The sequence below is a fragment of the Lottia gigantea genome (assembly GCF_000327385.1).
Source record: "Lottia gigantea unplaced genomic scaffold LOTGIsca_66, whole genome shotgun sequence".
Classification (NCBI taxonomy): domain Eukaryota; kingdom Metazoa; phylum Mollusca; class Gastropoda; family Lottiidae; genus Lottia; species Lottia gigantea.
The window spans coordinates 353,200-373,496 of NW_008710245.1; the positions used below are offsets into that span (position 1 = coordinate 353,200).

General features: G+C 30.7%; 2 protein-coding genes across 2 annotated transcripts in view; one reads left to right on the top strand and one right to left on the bottom strand.

Annotated features, from left to right (window-relative positions):
- The window catches only part of LOTGIDRAFT_167389 (hypothetical protein), a gene marked incomplete at both ends in the record, with an annotated part of 67,898 nt that extends 55,319 nt beyond the window's left edge, over positions 1-12,579 (top strand). Inside the window, 10 exons of the mRNA XM_009064869.1 lie at positions 34-360; positions 839-991; positions 1,182-1,349; positions 1,763-1,939; positions 5,826-5,987; positions 6,179-6,349; positions 6,487-6,663; positions 6,942-7,247; positions 9,575-9,577; positions 10,948-12,579. Of these exons, the coding sequence (XP_009063117.1) occupies positions 34-360; positions 839-991; positions 1,182-1,349; positions 1,763-1,939; positions 5,826-5,987; positions 6,179-6,349; positions 6,487-6,663; positions 6,942-7,247; positions 9,575-9,577; positions 10,948-12,579 (3,276 nt within the window). The remainder of the gene's footprint in view (positions 1-33; positions 361-838; positions 992-1,181; positions 1,350-1,762; positions 1,940-5,825; positions 5,988-6,178; positions 6,350-6,486; positions 6,664-6,941; positions 7,248-9,574; positions 9,578-10,947) is intronic.
- A 5,758-nt stretch (positions 12,580-18,337) lies between these two features.
- On the bottom strand, positions 18,338-19,737 carry LOTGIDRAFT_167390 (hypothetical protein; the record flags this gene model as incomplete). The annotated part of the gene is made up of 5 exons (XM_009064870.1): positions 18,338-18,355; positions 18,820-18,912; positions 19,057-19,149; positions 19,299-19,391; positions 19,540-19,737. The coding sequence occupies 5 exons, from the start codon at positions 19,735-19,737 to the stop codon at positions 18,338-18,340; spliced, it is 495 nt and encodes a 164-aa protein (XP_009063118.1).
- Between the last annotated feature and the right edge of the window lie 560 nt (positions 19,738-20,297).

Below are 20,297 nucleotides of genomic sequence, written 5' to 3' on the forward strand. Positions count from 1 at the left end.
AAATATCAAGAATTTCTTCAATGATATTTTTAGGATATTACTGCCAATATGGATGAAGGTTTACAGAAAGTCAATCATGTATGTGACCTAGCTGAGAGGATCCTGCCTAACACCAGTATGGATGGTAAAAAGATGGTGGAAGAACAAGTAACAGATCTAACTAATAACTGGGATAAATTAAACAGTTCTATCTCTGAAGTCACGGCAATGTTGGAAGGTGTGCAACAACGCTGGCATGATTATGAGGAATATTTTGGAAGCCTGGTACGTTGGTTGGCTGAAAAGGAAAGTCTCCTAAGAAGTGAACCAGAACTTAAAGCTACCCTGGCTGAGAAAAAGATTCAGCTTGATAAATACCAGGTAAGTTTTGTATGATTAAGAAAAGATTTCGATATTTTTCTGTAAAGTTTTGTATAATGAGATAACTTTCTGTTAGATGATAACAATAATCTTTTTCTGTTTAAGTTTGTATAATAAAAACATGACTAAACTTTCTGTATATTTTCTGTAAAGATTTGTATAATGAGATAACTTTCTGTATATTTTCTGTAAAGATTTGTATAATGAGATAACTTTCTGTATATTTTCTGTAAAGTTTTGTATAATGAGATAACTTTCTGTTAGATGATAACAATAATCTTTTTCTGTTTAAGTTTGTATAATAAAAACATGACTAAACTTTCTGTATATTTTCTGTAAAGATTTTTATAATGAGATAACTTTCTGTATATTTTCTGTAAAGATTTGTATAATGAGATAACTTTCTGTATATTTTAGTATTATGTTTATATTTTCGATAAAGATTTGTATAATGAGATAACTTTCTGTTTGTTTTCAGATGATATTAACAGATATAGAGAGTCATAACAGGTTGATAAATGAATTAGCTGATAGGGTAGCTAATCTACAAGCTCTGTGTGATAATCCACAAATAGCCAATTCCTTGTCTGATGTACAACAGAGATTTGAGGCTGTCAGAAACAGATGTCAGGTTTGTTCTTTTGTCTTTTGAATCTTCGTGATCAACACGTTCTGACCTTGAAGTTTTATGTGGAATTCCTTACGAATGGTTTTTTGTCCTTAATAATGATTCAAGAAAGGATTAAAGCATGTAATAACAGCTGTGTTCGAATGCTTATCTTATGTTAAATCATTGTTCCCAACAACTTTTCCATTTTCAGGATATCGTTGAAATGTTACAAGATCGTTATGATGAACATCTATTATTCCACGAAACACAACAAGATTGTGAAAAATGGTTGTTAGATACTTCCTTCCGACTCATGTCCCACAATTCATTAAATGTTTCCACTATGGAGCTAACAGAGAGACAAATTGAAAAACATAAGGTTAGTTAGAGATAGATTATTAATCTTTACTTTAGTCTTCAAGCCGACAACGTAAAACGTAAATGATGTCGATCATAGCAATTACTGCTCATGATAGATCTTAAGGAAACATTAGTGCGTTAGAAATCACTTTTTCTGTATATCTGAGTCATATTACATTACATTTCTTAGTTTATACCCCTGGGATAACTTCATTGGATTTATGAGCAACTTATGGTATATCTGAAAGTTCATCTTGAAATTCAAAACAATTGATCAATTTTTAGTGAATAAATAGAGAATGTTTGAGTTTACAGAGGGGCATGCATTTGTTGCATTAAAATTAATTGGAAACGCAAATTGTACATAAAGTATACGTGCATTTAATTATGCAAAAATATTGAATCGTAATTTGTTACAATTTTGATTTTAAGGCTATAGTACGAGAGATAACAAACTACCGTTCTACCATGGATCATGTCAATCAGATCGGTCAAAGTTTAGTACTAAACAATCCTAACATATTAAAACTTGCTGAACAAGTCCAGTCACAATTACAGAATTTAGAACAGAGTTACGTTAATTTACAGTCCACAGCTCAACAAATAAAGGTCAGTTTTCTTTCTACATCATTGTTTTATCCACCATTATCCAATGATTTTAGATTTTTTTTTAGAATTTAAAGATATATATCTGATAGGCTGTAATAAATTCTTTACAAAATGATGGGTAATTAAATTATCTTATGAAGCCAAAAATATGGCAATATTACACATTTAGCACTTTTTCATCCAAATCTGGATTAATAAATGACCAGAAATTCAAATCTTATATCTCTGAAGGCAGTATGAAAGTCTCTATAGAAATTTTATAGAAGGAATACTTAAATTCTGATTTTAGCGCTTGGTCATATTTTAGTTCCTTTTAGATTTTCCATTTTTGAAGTTATCGATATACATTATATATTATATAGTGTTTCAAATAGAAACTTGCTTTGTTGCATTCATTATACATACCAAAACATGTAGTAGTCTGTATGTTACCGTCTGATCTTTGGCTCAAATTTTGAATACATTTTCAAAACCAAGATTTCAGTTTTGACAGTTGAACACAATTTTGTTACATTTCTTATAAGGACTACTGTGCTCAATGTTGTGAAAAGCAAGCAAGCAAGCAACAAGCAAGACACTTCTGTTAATTGAACTATTGTCTAAAGAATGGCGAAATTGGGAGTAATGATTTCTAATGAATATTTTAATCCCCATGTGATCTATATTTCAACATTCTACACCATACACATCATTTTTCATTTCATTATATCACCCTCATTGCCCCCATCCATGCCTTTGGTTATATTTTGACTGGAGACCAGAAACTGTCTGTTGCCACTTGATGTTGTGCATGTTTGTTTGTTTGTATGAATGTTTATTGTTTGTTTAAATAGTTGATGCTTGTTTGCAAACTAATTTCTTGTTTTTGGTTGAATTTTAATCTTTTTGTATCACTTTATTAACATTTTCTGTTTAAAAACCCAACTTAATATTCACACGTTTTTTTCTCTTTTTCTTTAAATTAAGCTAACAAGATTAAAAAGCAAACATACTGAAATTTAAAAAAAAATTGGTGAGACATAAATAATTGAAGAAATATGGATCAAATGTCTTTACATGTAGTTAGTATTTAAACAAGGATTCAAATTGGCTATGCTATTTTTGAAAATATTTCCTAGCAACACAAAAAGGGCATTAGATTTTTATCTCTTAAGATGCTGTATTGCTTTTGAATCTTGCTTCTTTGCTTGTCTTGTTTGATTGGTTACAAGTTTGATTGATTGACATTAATTATCCAATCACAGGTGGTTTTAGAACATATTGAACTCTACATCTACTAGACGTCTGCTTAATTCCAAGATGGCTGATGAAACCATTGTACCAGAAGGATTGTTTCCAACAGTCTTAGTGCAAAAAGGGTGGAATGTGGGAGAGAAAAGTTGAAAATTGATAATGAAAAAAGACAATTTATAATCAGTGAAAATCATTTTTTGAAAAACATGGATGCTTCAAAGGAATTGTAGCAAATTTGAAGTCGTTATTTTTGCTTCTGATTATTTATCATTCTAGTGCTATTCAACAACGTGATATATTTATTTGTATTTCCAGGAGTTATACATATTTCTACAGAATTGTAAATTATGATATTTTTTATGTTAAACCCAAATTCCTATCCTCATGTTTCTAACTGTAATTTGAATGCTAATGCTTCCCTTGTGATTGTGTTTTTTACTAAGTAATTTTCTCTTAAATCTTACAACTTTATATAATGTGAAAATTTCAACATCAAATAAAAAGAAAATGATTAATTTAGATATCCAAAGGAAAATGTTTTTTGAAATTTCTTCTCTTTACTGTTATTCGTCCATAATTCTAAATACTCTTGCTGGTGATTGGTTCTAACCTCTTACTGCATACTTTAACATACAATTTCAATTCATTTTGATTTCTATATATATATATATATATATTGCATTGTTATGATGATTATGTTATTCTTACTGTGATATCAAAGCGATCTCAAATTTATTTTTTATTGAGAAAAAAAAATTCTCATTGAAAACAAAGTCAGATTTTGATAGGACATAAACAAATTTTGAAAAATTTAAAATATTTAAATTTTGAATCCAAGATAATTAATTTTGAACCTGAATTTTCCTTTTAATATTTTAATTAAAAAACTAAGGAAAAAGTTCACATACATTTACTTGTTTCAATTTAATCAAAGAGTCTTATAGTGTGTCACACATATTGCCTTAAGATCAAATCTTTTGAATTATTTAAGTAAATATTTATATTTAATGTAGATTTTATAACAGTATGATATTTAATAAATATTAAAGTAGAGAATTGTGATAGATTTTGATATTTGTGAATTGTGATATGATTTTTAAACCATAATTTTGTTTGCCGTCCAAGTAAAATATCAATTTTTTATTTCTTTTTATAATATTTCTGTGATAGTTGTCTTTTTATAATTCATCTTTTATTGTATATTCATTTATTTATATATTTTCCATGTATTTATACAAAATATCAATTAAAATATAAATTTAATATTTGTGTTTTTAATTGCATGAATGCATGTTTGTATTTTGTGTGGCATGGCAACAGACAGTTATATTATCTATATTCAAAATTATAACCTAACATCCCAAATTCTTTACCATTATCATATTTTGAAAAATGTCTTAATAAAAAAAATGGTGGATCAATAATGAAATTCAGAAACATAACTGTCTTTTGTTATGTCATTATACAAGTATGCATGACAGAGTAATTTTTTTGATCCACCATTTCAAGTGTCCATCTTCTCCTCTCAGATGCTTGATTTTGAGGCAACTTTGAATCTGGAGTTTATGTTAATGCTTCACCTAATGTACTCAGCTCTCCAAAAGAATTCTTATCATCAATCAATGTATTGCAAATTTTGACCAAAGATTTAGTTTTAGGTTTGGCATTTTCATTTATGAAAGATTATAGTTGAAGTGAAGCATCTGCTTTTGGATTCCAAAGACAATTTTATTCTCTACCAAAAACAATTTCCCTAAAATGTGACAAGAAAAATAAATGTTAAAGATGTTAAGCTTGGGTGAGTTAAAAACTACCAATCCATGCATCACACATAAATATTTTTATGCTGAAGTTTGCTCCTTATGTTCACATGTTAACACAAAAAACACATGAGGTAGTCCAAAAATATATAACAAATATAAGGAAATTGTGTTAAATGCAATGAAAAGCAGGTGACAATTGTAATTATAACATAAGATTGCAGCAAAAGTGACAACAAAATCTTTGGCATTAACGCTTTGCCTGCTATCAAAAGATTTCTTTCAGTTAACCGATTCTGTAAAAACTGGTTGAACAGTAATTGTTGTTTGATTTTCTTTAAAAAAAAAAAATGCCCTTAATCTTCTTCTGATCATGATCATACACGGACAGATTTGCCATTTTCAGAAGTTCATTTCGGTCTTAAATATATGTAAATAGAGAAATGTACAAAATATCCCATAATTCCTTCAAAAAGACCTCATATTGTCATTTTAATTTTCAAACACAGATAATTCAACTCAACCCTCTATCTTCTCTCTTTTAACACATAATAAACAACATTCTTCAGATTTCAATCTAATGGACAGCTAATTGGTGATCCTTAATTAAAATCTTTGTTATAATAAGATAATCCCTTCTTTCAACTACCAGTGGCTTACTGATTATCTTTCCTAATTCAACTTTTCTTGAATAATTACTTTGGCTTTCAGTCTTGAAAAGACTTTTCACCATCTTGGAGCATGACTGTGTTTTACACATACTGGAAACACGAACATTTCTGACAACTCTTGGTATCTCTTACAACACAGACTGAAGACAATTGGAACAATATAAACATACAAATATATTCTTTAGAAATTCCCCAATGTTTTATGGCCAACTGTGATTTTAGGATCGATTACAAGATATTCTCAAGAAATGGCAGACGTACAAAAAGTTATTAGAGAAGACTGAAGAATATTTAACAGACGATGTGGTTGAATGGTTGGAGGAAGCAGAATCCAATATTCCAGACTCCATTGATGAAGCTCAACAACAAAGGGAAGCAACTCAGGTATTTTCATCTCAATTATTAATATTTCCATTGATTTTTTCCTCTTCTTATCTGGTGCCATTCAATTTCAAGTTAACATGTAGAAACAGGAATTACAAAAAGCATACTATTTTGTGGAAACCTTTTATAGTTGCCAATTTTTAGTTTCATCTTCGAAAAAGACAAAGAATGAGTACTCTGTATTTTTTTAGGCCTTGCTGGAGAAATTATATGAAAGAAAGCAAGAACTAGCTGCTACAGCTCATACATGTGAAAATCTTGGAAGCATGGAGAATTTAAATCAAGAAGAAACCAGTTTAGAGTCACCATTGAATCAGTTTGCTGGACAAGTCAATCAACATATGCAAGAAACTATTGCAAAGGTAGGCCAATATCTCCAAAATTGGGAGATACATTTTAAGAATTTACACATTGTGCATTGAATTAGCAATTTTCAGAAAAATCTGGCAGTGTTTCTTTCTGAGATGCTGACTTTAAATTTCCCTTAAAACATTTTTAGGTTGAGAAAAGACTGGATAGATTGAGAGATATGATGAGACAATGGGAAGGTGTTGATAGAACACGTGCTGATCTCAAACAATGGTTACGTAATCGTCAAGAGGAAGTAGCAGACTTAGAAAATAGACCTGCTAAACTTCATTCTGAGGCTGCAGAGTTAGACATTGATAGATTAAAGGTTTGTGAGGTCATATTCATTTATTTTGATCCAATTTTTGACCGTATTTTAAGCTCTAACCGTGTTTAACTAGAACTGAGTTAGTAAGGTAGTCAAGCATATAGCCATTTTAGATAAACGGTTCTCTGTATTTACTCTTACAAATCCAAGCAATAGAGATTTGGGCCAAGAATGCTTAAGGCTTTAATCCACTGAAGCACAAGATTGGAGGCTTTTTTCACTCTAACTATTGAAGTGTAATGTTGGCATATCCTCAATCAAAGTTGGTTTTGTTTCAGGGCATTCGAGATGAAGTTGAAGGTCGTGGACCAGCTATTGATGACCTCTTGTCTCAATATTGTGACCTGACAAACCATAACGACACCATCGTAGATCCAGCTATTAGAGCTTTAAAAGATGATTGGGAAGAACTCCTTGGCCAGATTGACAATCTATTGGCAGACAGAGAGCATGCCCTTAATGCTGCTCGGGACCTTCAAGAACATCAAGACAGTATGGACGAAGATTTAGCCAATTATGTACGAGAACTAGAAAGAATTGACCAATCAGATGGCAATATGACTGAGCGCAGTGCAAGACTTCAGGTCAGTGAGCATGTTACTTATATTCATAGTTTTTATCTGAATTTTTTTTACTTCTATTTCAATTTCTTCTGTAATTTTTTACTTAGGCATGCCTATTCTTATCTTAAAATAAACTCTTGTACCTTCTAAATAAGACTAAATTTCAAAATATATGCATGATTAGTAGTAATACTAGAAAACATATTTCTCATCCATGGCAAAGCTAGTTAGAATTAGTCCTAACTTTTGTAGTCAAGCATGCAACATTATTTTTTCTTTGCTTGTACAAGTTTGGTTGATAGTTTTGATTTAGTTGCATACTTGCTTTGCATGTTCCATTCATTTGTTGTTTATGGTTTTCATTTTTCATCAATCATTACTGGGTACAGGAATTTTTTCAGGATCTGCAAAGGCTTTGGTAACCTTTCAACAAATTCGTTGAAAGTTCTGTTACATATTCAACCTTCATTAGCATTGCTTTTTCAGCCATTTTTTCCGGTTTTTTTTAGCCAGTTACATCGACTAAGCTTTAAAATTTCACTTCTCAGAATTATAAATATGTGTTGGGTTTTTGACAGTTATGTTATACTTTTTTTATATCATATTTCTTTGTCCAACCAACCACAAAGCTATGTTTTTTTTTGTGTAAATAAGCATAACATGTCATACCATTTTTGTGCTTTTTAATACTGAAGAGTCACTCTAGTATGAAATGCGATAAGGGATAAGTAACTCAGTGGGACTTACCACATAACTATATATCCTGTGGCCTGTGGTATATAAAATAATTATAGGTCTCCCTGCTGCTGTTTATTATGTACTTGTTGCCACCTTGCACTTGCACAATCTATAACTTTCTATCCTTTATATCTTTCAAAAATGATATTATTATATGACTTCATGTAATACAGTACATCACAGTGGTTGTAGAGTTTTCAACATAATATACATGATAAAACATGGAAAATGGTATACAAGTCATCCTGAAATTTAAAAATGTTGTTTAATTATGCGTAATCAGAAAAATGTTGCAAATCAGACAAATATTTGCTGTGTTTTGTTGGTGGTACTTAACCTTGTTTCAATGTTGTCCATGTTTATGTAAAATGGAACTGACCTTGTCCTTTAAATGTTTTGTTTTTGCACATAATTATACTATTTCTCTTATTTCTAATATCATTTTGAAGTATAAGTAAACCTTCTTAATGATAAACTGAAGATGCCCAAAAAATCAATCTAGATAATGAAATGGAATGGATTCAGTGCATTTTTAAGTTAAGATATCAGAAGAAGTTTATAGTTTAAATGAAGTAGATTTATTTTTGGAAGAGATTTTAAGTCAAAAAGAAGATGGTGAAAGACACTTTTAATTTGTTTCTAACTGGAGACATACTCTGGTTAGGTACTGTGTAAGTTAGTTTCTATGCAGATGGTCAGTGATCAATTTGATTAAATTTCCTTGTGATAGTTTAATTATATACTTTGGTATTTTATTCATGGTAGATATTGATAGCTGACACTTAAATGAATTCTGTTATATATTGTAGAGATTGATAGATGACAATTCTGTTCTGTTTAATTCTGTTATATATAGTAAAAATATCATTGTAAAATTGATAGCTGACATGTACTGAATCTCTGAATTCTGTTATTCATTGAATAGATTGATAGCTGACACTGGACTGAATCTCTGAATTCTGTTATTCATTGAATAGATTGATAGCTGACACTGGACTGAATCTCTGAATTCTGTTATTCATTGAATAGATTGATAGCTGACACTGGACTGAATCTCTAAATTCTGTAATTCATTGAATAGATTGATAGCTGACACTGGACTGTATATCTGAATTCTTTTATTGAATAGATTGATAGCTGACACTGGACTGAATATCTGAATTCTGGTATTCATTGAATAGATTGATAGCTGACACGGGACTGAATATCTGAATTCTGTTATTCATTGAATAGATTGATAGCTGATACTGAATCATGTACTCATGGTAGAAATTGATAACTGACTCTAAATCTCTTAATTCTGTTAACCATTGTAGTACATGTACTTGATAACTGACATCTGACTGAATCATGGAATTCTCTTATTCTTGCTTGAGATTCAGGGCTGACAATGAACTGAATCTCAAAATTCCCTTATTTATGGTAGACGGTGCTGACTCAAAAGATAAACATCTGATATGCAATTATATCTGATTCCATCTATTTCAATTGTTTTTGATACACTGTTGGAAACCAAAACTTCAAGAATCAGTATGCTGTAACTTAGGCATCATTTGATGTTTAGTAAACTGTGGCCCATTGACGTCTGCTCTGAATTTTATATTTTTCAGCAGGTCTGTCATGTGATTTGTTTGGAAAATTGTTGATAGTTGGAGGGCATGTTTATATAAGTAATTAGATTATAACTATCTAATACCAACATAATAGTAACAACGTATATTGTTATCTTTCAATACAAGTTATTTGATTATGATCTGCAGGTCTCAAATCTTTTGTCCAAATTAATCTACTTAATACTGGATTCACCCCTAGTACTTATCTATTTGTTAGTAAATAAATACTATAACTGATTTCATTTGTAATTGGAATTTGTAATCTCATTGTTAATTGGTTGAAAATCATGTTTATTCTCGTTTAATGATGTCTGATTGGTTTAGAATTATATATGGTAACACTCCAAAGCAATAGAAAACATTTATTCGGCATTTTTTCATGGAAAATTTTCGCACAAAAATGATGAAGGATAAAATATATCAATTGTAAGTAATGAAAGAGTTTCTATACTTTTAAAACATAGAATACAAATCACCAAAATCTGAATCATCTGTTTTTAGAAGCAGAAACAGCTTGAAAAATAAATAAATATAAAAAAATTTATTTTGATAAAAACCTACTAAAATATTTTGTATATTTCCAATGCTGTTCCATTTGATTTATTTGTTTACTACTGAATCATTTCTTTTTATGTCTGTAACAAAATACAATATGTTTGTAACAAAGTACAGTGTGTCTGCACAATTTCACCTCTATGTACTTATAACGGCAGCTTTTGATTGGTTTCTCAGAAGAAATATTAAATTTTTTACAGCATTGTTTGTTTATTATTATTAAATGTCTGACAACATTTTAAAAATTGGTGGTACCATATGAAATCTATAAGAAATATTATTCAACCAGTGACTTGCATAAACTTGCAACTTTTAATTGTATGAGCAGAATTATTTACTAAAATCTGATTGGTAGTTACCTAAAATGTAATATGATAATCAGTATGTATGACCATTGACCAATCTTGAAATTTTTGACCTATCATGTTCATGTAATGATGCCCCCAATTTCCCTGTTGGTGCCACCTGTTTGTCAGATTAATAATTTTTGTAGTTTCTATTTTTTTTCAAACATGCAAAGCAAGGTATGCAACTTATCATCATACAACCTTCATATCATGTAGAAATTTGTGTCAACTTTTTTCTATCATATTTATCGTGTGGCTTTAGTTTTGCTAGATTTTTTTTAAATCTCTTTCTTTGTCTCATTTTTTAGATTTTATGAAATAGAAAATTTTCAAATCAAAGAATATTTCTTATTAGAGATATTTTCAAAAGCTGCTGACTTAGAAACAATATTCATTTAGTAATTTTATTTTAAACATTTGAAGTATTTTGCATGATATTAATATTTTACCTTCATCATTTTTATGCAGCGAACAAGAAGAAAATGTCGTGCAACCCAAACACCAACATTAGCATCAAGAGGCACCCCATTTGATCCGTTTGACAGTGATGATGATTCCTATCCAAAGAGACCACCTTTCAGAAGAGGAAATGGCAATCATTCAAGAACTAATTTAAATTTAAGTAGTGATAGATTTTCTCCAAGTCCCAGAAATGGTCAATTTAAAACCGATCCAAGAACTTTGAACTTAAGTCGTGATAGATCTCTTTATCAGAGTCATGATAGGTCGTTTAACAACAGTCGTAACTTCCATGATCACAGTTTCCGTAAAGGTGGAGCTGCTGCTTATTTAGAATCAGAGAGCGAGGAATCTGGATATGGTGATACGTTCGCTGAAACTATGAATGCTTCTAGCTTTGATACCCAACTAAATGATACTCTATCAGCCTCTATTCATCTGAAAGAAACCATCATAGTTTATGACTCAGATGGAGAGGGTTCAACTGACAGCTACATTGAAGGTTATTTTGCTCCAACAGATCCAGAAAATATGCATGATATTGGCTGTCAAACTCCCGGCCACGTGCGAACTCAAACAGATGAATCCTTGTTTGCTGCAACCCCAAGAAGTATCCAAACTCAAACTCCTAGATCTAGATCAAGACAAAATGGCGATATTTCTATGGAGTCAATAGGTTCTAAAAAGAGAAAAAAGAAGAGCAGTTCACGATCTGACCTCTTAAGAAGTATTTTATCAGAAGTCAAGGACATTAAAAAACAACATGGTATAGATAGTGATAGTGTATGTGATGATAACGAAAGTGTCAATTCTGAAACATCCATTAAGAAAGAAACCCTTAAATCTCTTTATAAAGACATGAAGGACCTGAAGTCTCAAGGAAGTCAGGATAATGCAGCGACACAAACAATGAGCCAACAATCAACTCAGACACCATTCTTTCCTGAAGGTGCTGAAGCCTACCCTTCACACCATGGTAACATTCAGGAAAAGCTCGATGAAGTTCGATATTTACGCAGTAATAGAACAACACCTTCTCATCTGCGAGGCTCACATCCCAGTTTACTTGAGTCTCCAATGGAAGCAAGGTATGCTGGTAGTTCTGGCACTACACCAGCTCGATTTGGATCACCAACACCAATGACTTCTGCTCCAGCAAGGGCAGCTAATCCTCCACCTTATGGTAATGCTAACAGTCCATATCAGTACGCTGATGGACATTACAGTGGTACCCCAGTGGAACCATTACCTACCCCTAGAATGGTCACTCAAGATGATCTTGATGCTGTTCAACAGAGAATCAACCGTTTGCAGAATTACCAGATCTCACCTAATCGATCTCAACCCATATTCCGTGAGCATCGACGATTGATTCCTATAGGAAGGGAGTATGTTCAACCGCGAAGACTGAAATTGCGACAGTTTACTCGATCATATGATGATATGGACTTAGGTGACAGACGGAATGCATCAAGGCGTGGTCATTATATGCACAGAAGTAGAAGTGACCATACCATTATGGACAGATATCATTTAGATGATGCTTTAGCTGAGGCAGCAAGAACAGCTAAACAGCTGAAAAAGATATCATCTCGAATGAAACATGAATTTAGAGAAGATTTAAGGAGATACAGATACTAAAACTGTACATTATTGTGATACAAAGTACCTACATCTTTTTACTAGGTTAACAAACTTAAAATCAAAAAACTCGTCTTATGACAACTGTCTCAACTGTTTTTGTTTATGAGAAATTTTAAGCCTAAAATGTCTACATAATTCCATATATTGAAACCAGTGTTTTGTTATTCTAAACCATTTGAAAAAGTCAGGAGCATTATGATGCATTTTTTCTTCACTGTCTTAATTATTATTCAGATTATGAATATTTTTGTATATTGTTAAGGATACCATTAATTTTCTGTTTGCATTTAAAATAAAACACCAAAGATTCAGATAGGTAGATTGTAGATGTAGATTTCAAAATATTAATCAAATTCTAAGATACCCATGCCTTTTTTTGTGAAATGATGTTTGTTTCAAACTACTTGTGATATATCTATATTAGATTTTATTCATATTTTTCTACATTCTACGCCTTTTGGAAGGACATTAGCAATATTATTAAGTATATCGTTTTATGTTTAAACTATTAAAGATGATGTAGATTTTGGCTAATATTTTCTACATTTAAAAAAAAAAATGCAGATGTGATATTTAATATTTTTGCATATTTGAGACCTTCAGGGAATGATGTATTTTAATCAAAACTAACTGTGATAGAGGTATTTGATGGTTGTGCCTAATGATTTAATGATATAAATATTATGATTGTCAGATTTGGCCATCATTTTTGTTTTGCATGGTTGAATTAAAAAAGCAGGGTTTTATGTGTTTGATGGTATTGATACCTTCAATAGCATTCTTAAACGAAAACATTCTTGATGATTTGTATATTCTTCACTTAAATGTAACTTTATATAGCCTATATAATACAAGTCATATTGTTCTATATAGTAATTGATTGATTACGTGCTCAATTTGAATATTAAAGGGATGAAGTCATCTAATTATTCATTGTTCTTCCTGATAACTTAATAACAGAAACCTGTAACAATTTTTTTCTTTTATAGAGCTTTCATTTCAGACTGATTCTTGTCATTAGATTTTATTCTTTAATGTGCTTAAAATACATGTAATAAAAAAAATAGTTCATTAAGCTGTCACACTGAATGATTAGAGGACTTCACCCCTATTGATTAAAAATGTATTGTCTCTAAATATTTAAAGAATGCTCCAATCAAAACTTGAGGAGAATCTGTCTTTTTAATTCATTTTTTAGTTTTTAATTATTCATTTTTTTTAGTGAATTTGAGGCCAAATAGTATATAAACTTATTAATTAGTTACATATGTGCACTGTACTCTGAACTTCACATAGAATTTTTTTTTTTTTTTTATGTCTAATTAGTGATATGTCTCATGAATATTTATATTTGAATTGAAGTTTGTAAATAGTTTTTTAAACTTTTTTTGTGCTAATGGTTGACCATTTGTTCAGTTTATCATAGTTTATCAAAGCTGTGCTGTACAGGGGAATTGTAACAGAGATGTTTTAACCCAACCAGTTGTGTGTATCATTAGTCATTAAAATGTTATGGTATTTAAATAGAATTGAATTGTTCATGTAATGCTAGGTAGGTTTCGTAAGAAAACCTGAATTAAGATACTGTAACCTAATGTTTGTAATACGATACTGGATTCTCTGACAAATCAATATCCCTGCTTCCTATGAAACACCTCAGAAATGATAATATTTTTTATTGTTACTTGCCAATGATGCCTTTCTTCCTTTTGCCTAAAAAGCAGTATCCAAATTCAAATCACGCTTTCCAAAGTTCCAACAATCCTTCCAATAAAGTGGTAATATAGATATAAGACATACTATTAGTTGTTTTTTTTATACAATTTTTCTACCTGTGATATTTGTAGTTAACTTAATGTCTGTGATAGTGTGTATATCATTTCTGCCGTCTAATTTATTAGATATTTTTATTTTTCAAATTTTTTCTTGTATTAAGTTTTATGTAGACTATTTACTGATGTTGGTCCAAGGTTACACATAATGTTAGTTTGATTTAGACAAATGTTATATCTAGATTGTTAATATATTTATGTTGAACATCAACATGAGCTTAATCAGATGTTATATCTAAGCTTTAAGCTTTGAAAAATGTTACATGTAGATCTGTCAGGGCTTAAACAGATATTATGTCTATAACAAACCAGAGCTTAGACAAATCTTACACTTGTATTTGATAAGTTTAAGTCTACTATAAAGCTGATGTAGGTCAACAAATACAATTTTACATCAATCTTCCAGTCAACTTATGTTATTTATGTCTTGTGCATTTTGCTATGCATTTTATATTGTGATTTTTTGTTTGTTTGCAATGACTATGTATTATATTGTGTGAGCTTTATTTAATGTAAAAGTATTATTTTTTATAATTGTTTACCATCAAATCTAGCATATATAATCATTATTCCATATCAATAAAATACAATTTATTCATTTTTTTTTTAATTACGGTAAACGGACTGATTGAAGACAAAGCCCAACTCCATTTAAGAAATTATCACAACTTCTTTCTGTGATCACAACAGATAAACAGGTATTCTTTCTGATCACAGCAGATAAACAGGACTTCTTTCTGATCACAGCAGATGTACAGGACTTATGTCAGCTCAAATCAGATGTACAGGACTTATGTCAGCTCAAATCAGATGTACAGGACTTCTCTCTGCCCTAAATTTTGCACTTTATAGTCATTTTGTGCTAAAAGTCATTTACATTCCTAAAAGAATGATGGTACTTATTTCAATTACGCCCCTGTTAGTCATGTAAAGGTATAGTTGTTTTGATTAGAATATGTGTAAATTGAAACCGATGCCCGCCATACCAATGTAAAAGTATACCTTTAACTGCTTATCTATCTAACAGACCATAAGTTTATTAAGATTGTAGTGGACCTAATTTACAATAGATCTCACATTTGTGTGTACTTAATGAGTGCTTAGATCATTGAAGTGGAGACATGGTTGTTTTTATTACCTTGGATTAAGTTGATTTTGACCTATAACTGAAGTAATATATTGGAGATTAATTGAAAGATTTGCTTTGAGAAATGACCGAATGAATAACCCTGCGGTTTTGCAAGATTTATTCGAAATTTAGATGTGTAAACATGGACATGGATTTAGAAATGAAAGATTTAAAGATTACAAAGTTTTAAGACATAAATTCCAATATTTCAGATTAGTATTTGATATGTTGACAATGAGTTTTGGAATATGAAATACGAGTTCAATGTTACAAGTTATTGGAGGGAAATATATTTGGATCTTATAAAAACAAAGTTTCAAAGATGCATTAGTAGGAGTTAAAATTGTTCAAGGTTTGATGCAAAATTCTTGGAGTGCCAGTTTGTCATTTTGTTTAGTTGTAAGTGTATTCCGGAGTGTTCATGACGATGAGATTAATTTGTATTATGATATCTATTAATTATACTAGAACAAAGTGTTGCACATACACATCCCTTGTGAAGATAAAGCATGTATTTCATCTTCTTAAAAACTGAGACATGTTGTCAACTATTTCACCCTTTGAATGCTGTCAAAAGTGTCAAAATACTCGGAGTTGCATAACTTAATGCATATGACTTTCATAATATTCACTAGTTACACTTCAAATTTGTTTGTGTCCATTTTCAACATGTGTTATTGTGTGGATTAGTTGTTTTTTTTTCATAAAGTTTTATTAGTTATTGTAACTTTAAATACTATTCTTATTACTTCTATATGTGTTTGGATATGATATTTTGTTTTATTAACTGTGGTTTTTAAGAAATAGGTCTTATGTTTCGGTCATGTGATGTCTCTTAATTTTTTTTACTAAAAAGGATTTTAAAATTTGTGTTTGGAAGGAATCAGAATGACATTGCACAATAAAATAGCTCTGTGATGTTGAGTTGACAAACCTGTCACAGAGTGGTGTCAGGTGAATATAATTGCTTGGTAAGGAATGCATTCGTTACTATTTATTAAAGGGACAGGTGCACCATTTTCACTACCATTCATATTTTAGATTCAGAAACGGGAACTTTTTTTGGCTCAGCCAATGAGTATTAGTGTTCGATCACAGCTTTGTGCAGAATTATCTGCGTTTTAAAGTTAAAAAGACCAGTCGTCTTCTATTGAGACTCTGTCATATATAGAAAAGACATCTATAGAAATAGGAAAAGAAATACCTAGTTTGAGATATTTAAAATAATTTTTGCTATTTTCGTGCATTTCTAATACTTCTGAAGACTATTTACATATATTCAAGATACTAATCAACTCCTCAAAATGGTGCAACAGTCCCTTTAAAGAAAGGATTCTTGGTATATCTTCTCGTAGTACTGTAATACTTATATATAACAAGGGTAAAAAATTTGACCTTGAGACAGATTTCAGTTATCAATTTCATTGAACAAGACTGATCTGTTGATTTACATATTATTAAATTGATTTAAGTAGAGATTACAGATTAGATCAAGTGTAAAATGTATTATTTAGAAAGGGGTCATTGATAATAAAAAGGGACATTATTTCAAGTGCATACTATTCTAAATTTCTATGGTATGGTTGTTGTAAAAATTGTATCAGGACATAATTTTGGACTTTAAATCTGAAAGTGATACACATAGCTGATCTGCTTAAGATTATAGGCTTCTTGAGATACTGGATCATTTACAGATATAGTTGTTTTAAATTATGAAGAATTTTGGGGTCAAATGAAGGAATTTGAAATGAAATGAAGTATAAGGATGATGAGATTTTTTGATGTGTATATGATAATTAAGTGTATACAGTAGTAACTATGGTAGATATATAATAGAATGTGTTATAGATATGGGTAATCAAGCATCACTGTGTTGTGCTGGAAGATCAAAGAAGGTAAAAAAGGTGGGTTGAATTTCTCAATAGTATTTTTTACTATCCTTGAGAGGCAGCTATTGGTTAGGAGGGATCATGACTCCATCTAGGGCTGCTTTTATCATCTGATTCAGAATACTGTACAGAGGGTTTTGAATGAAATGAATGATTGATGGGCTAGTGAATGAGGTACAGAAGGGGATGGCATACTTTGACAACACATTTGAGACTGCACCTTCCATTATATGATGGTCTCTTGCTATTGATCCCCAAACCAAGTTCAAAGAAACATTACACATTGAATATGTAATTTTGTGATGAGTAATTGAGCCATTTCTAGTAACTTTCTTCAATTGTACGATGAACAACTGTCAGTACCAAAAACTGATAAAATCCAGTCTTTTTATTAGCTTTTATTTTTGATAAAGCCATTTAGTTAGGGTCTAACGACAGCCATCTTGAACTATTGTCGAATTAACCTTTTGGCCTAGCCAGATTAACATTGCGTCACAATATGCCAGTGCTGGAGGGGGTAGAAATTTTATTGGTTAAAGTAGGTGTCATCGAGTTCACTCAAAAGGTGAATTTAAACGAAGTTTCATGAGGGCTGAGGTGGCTCAGTGTGTTAGATGCTTGCTCACTATTTCAATTTCAATCCAGGCATAGGTTTGAGATGATCTGATTAGACATGATTTTTCAACACTGTTTACAGTTTGTAAATAGGAATATAAAGCTACAAGCTGTGTACTTTAATAGCCCTTGACAGTTGGAAATGGAGACACTATCCTGTAGACAGTAATAGTAATGATCATTTTGAAGGTAGATGGCCAGTGTGGTCAAAATTAGAAACAATGTTTTATTATAATATTTTATTATTCTGTTTCTGTGTGTTGTATTATTTCTGTTTTTTTTTTCCCTACCTAATTGGATACAGAAGTCTGGAAAAAAATAAAAAATTATCCAATTTATAATACTAAATAAGGTATGGTTCACTTCAAGCAAGCCAAATTTCAAGGCAAAACATGGCTATTGTTCACACAGATTATCAAACATCTGGTTTGTTTAACCCTTCAACTCTAGCGACATAACATAATATATATTGTACTGGTCATTACCAAGTGAAATCACACAACATTCTAACGCTTTATATTATATTACTTGAAGTTCAGGGTATATGATGTTTTATTTCATTCAAAAATTCAAAAGATTAACAAGAAATATAATTTTCAGGACAAAATTGTATTTCCTGGTTATTTAAAATATTCTCCCATACAGTTATTACCTAACTTTTCATTCAAAGTTCAAAATAATTTTGTTTTAGTATTAAAAAAAAGCCCACCATTTTCAGTCTATGACAAATGTCCAAAGATATATAGATATAGATAATGAAGGAAATACTCACAGACTCAGAACCAACATTGGTACTACCAGTTGCAGATTCCACTTCATCATTAGAAACATCACCAGTAGCAAAATATCTTCGGGCCATATTTTCCTGTGGAAATTATAAGTTATTACCTGACTTTTCAAAGTTCAAAATAATATTGATTTAGTTTTAAAAAGCCAACCATTTTCAGAAGAAATAGATCGTCTATGACAAATATCCAAAGATACATAGATGGAAGAAAATAATACTCACTGGTTCAGATTCAACATTGGTACTACCAGTTCCAGATTCCACTTCATCATTAGAAACATCACCAGTAGCAAAATATCTTCGGGCCATATTTTCCTGTGGAAATTATAAGTTATTACCTGACTTTTCATTCAAAGTTCAAAAGAAAATTAGTTTTAAAAAAGCCAACCATTTTCAGAAGAAATAGATTGTCTATGACAAATATCCAAAGATACATAGATATAGATAATGAAGGAAATACTCACAGACTCAGAACCAACATTGGTACTACCAGTTGCAGATTCCACTTCATCATTAGAAACATCACCAGTAGCAAAATATCTTCGGGCCATATTTTCCTGTGGAAATTATAAGTTATTACCTGACTTTTCATTCAAAGTTCAAAATAATATTGATCTAGTTTTAAAAAGCCAACCATTTTCAGAAGAAATAGATCGTCTATGACAAATATCCAAAGATACATAGATGGAAGAAAATAATACTCACTGGTTCAGATTCAACATTGTTACTACCAGTTCCAGATTCCACTTCATCATTAGAAACATCACCAGTAGCAAAATATCTTCGAATCCTATATTGCTGTGGATGATCAAGTTTGTGTTGATTTTCAATATGGAATTCAGTACTGAAGTTCAGCATACTGATAAATACTATCAAAAATAATGCAGTTGTTAATATACTCATCTTGGTTGTTGATTGCTGAATGAAATTCTACTGAAATTTTCTGACTCTTATAGTTCTGGGTTCAATTTTAATTGGCATGAAATACTAATTTATGGATAAGATTAAAAGTGTTTTTATGAAATATGCATTTTTAATTTTTTCCATCATCAATAATCTCTGCTTGAATACTTTTCTTATATTTGTTTAGCAGATTCATGCTTAAGATTACATCATATTTATACTTATAAACAAAGTACCTACATCTGTGTAAAACTCTGAGGACAATATGTTGAGAGGTACTCACAAAAGCCTCAGTCACATTATTGCTTAAATTATACTTACAGAGTTGTACATACCTCTGGACTGAATCTTATACAAGAGGCGGTTTTGTTGGCGATTTGAGTTGGTTTTGATTTGCTAGTATGATTTGGTGCAATTTTGATTAGATTAGTAATGGTCTACAAATGCGAAATTTGATATCGTCGATTAAGCAATATGGTTGCCCTACTGACAACAAAAGAAAGCCATCTATTTTGATTATTATTATTATTAATGATTAAATGTATCGATTAGCCTAAACT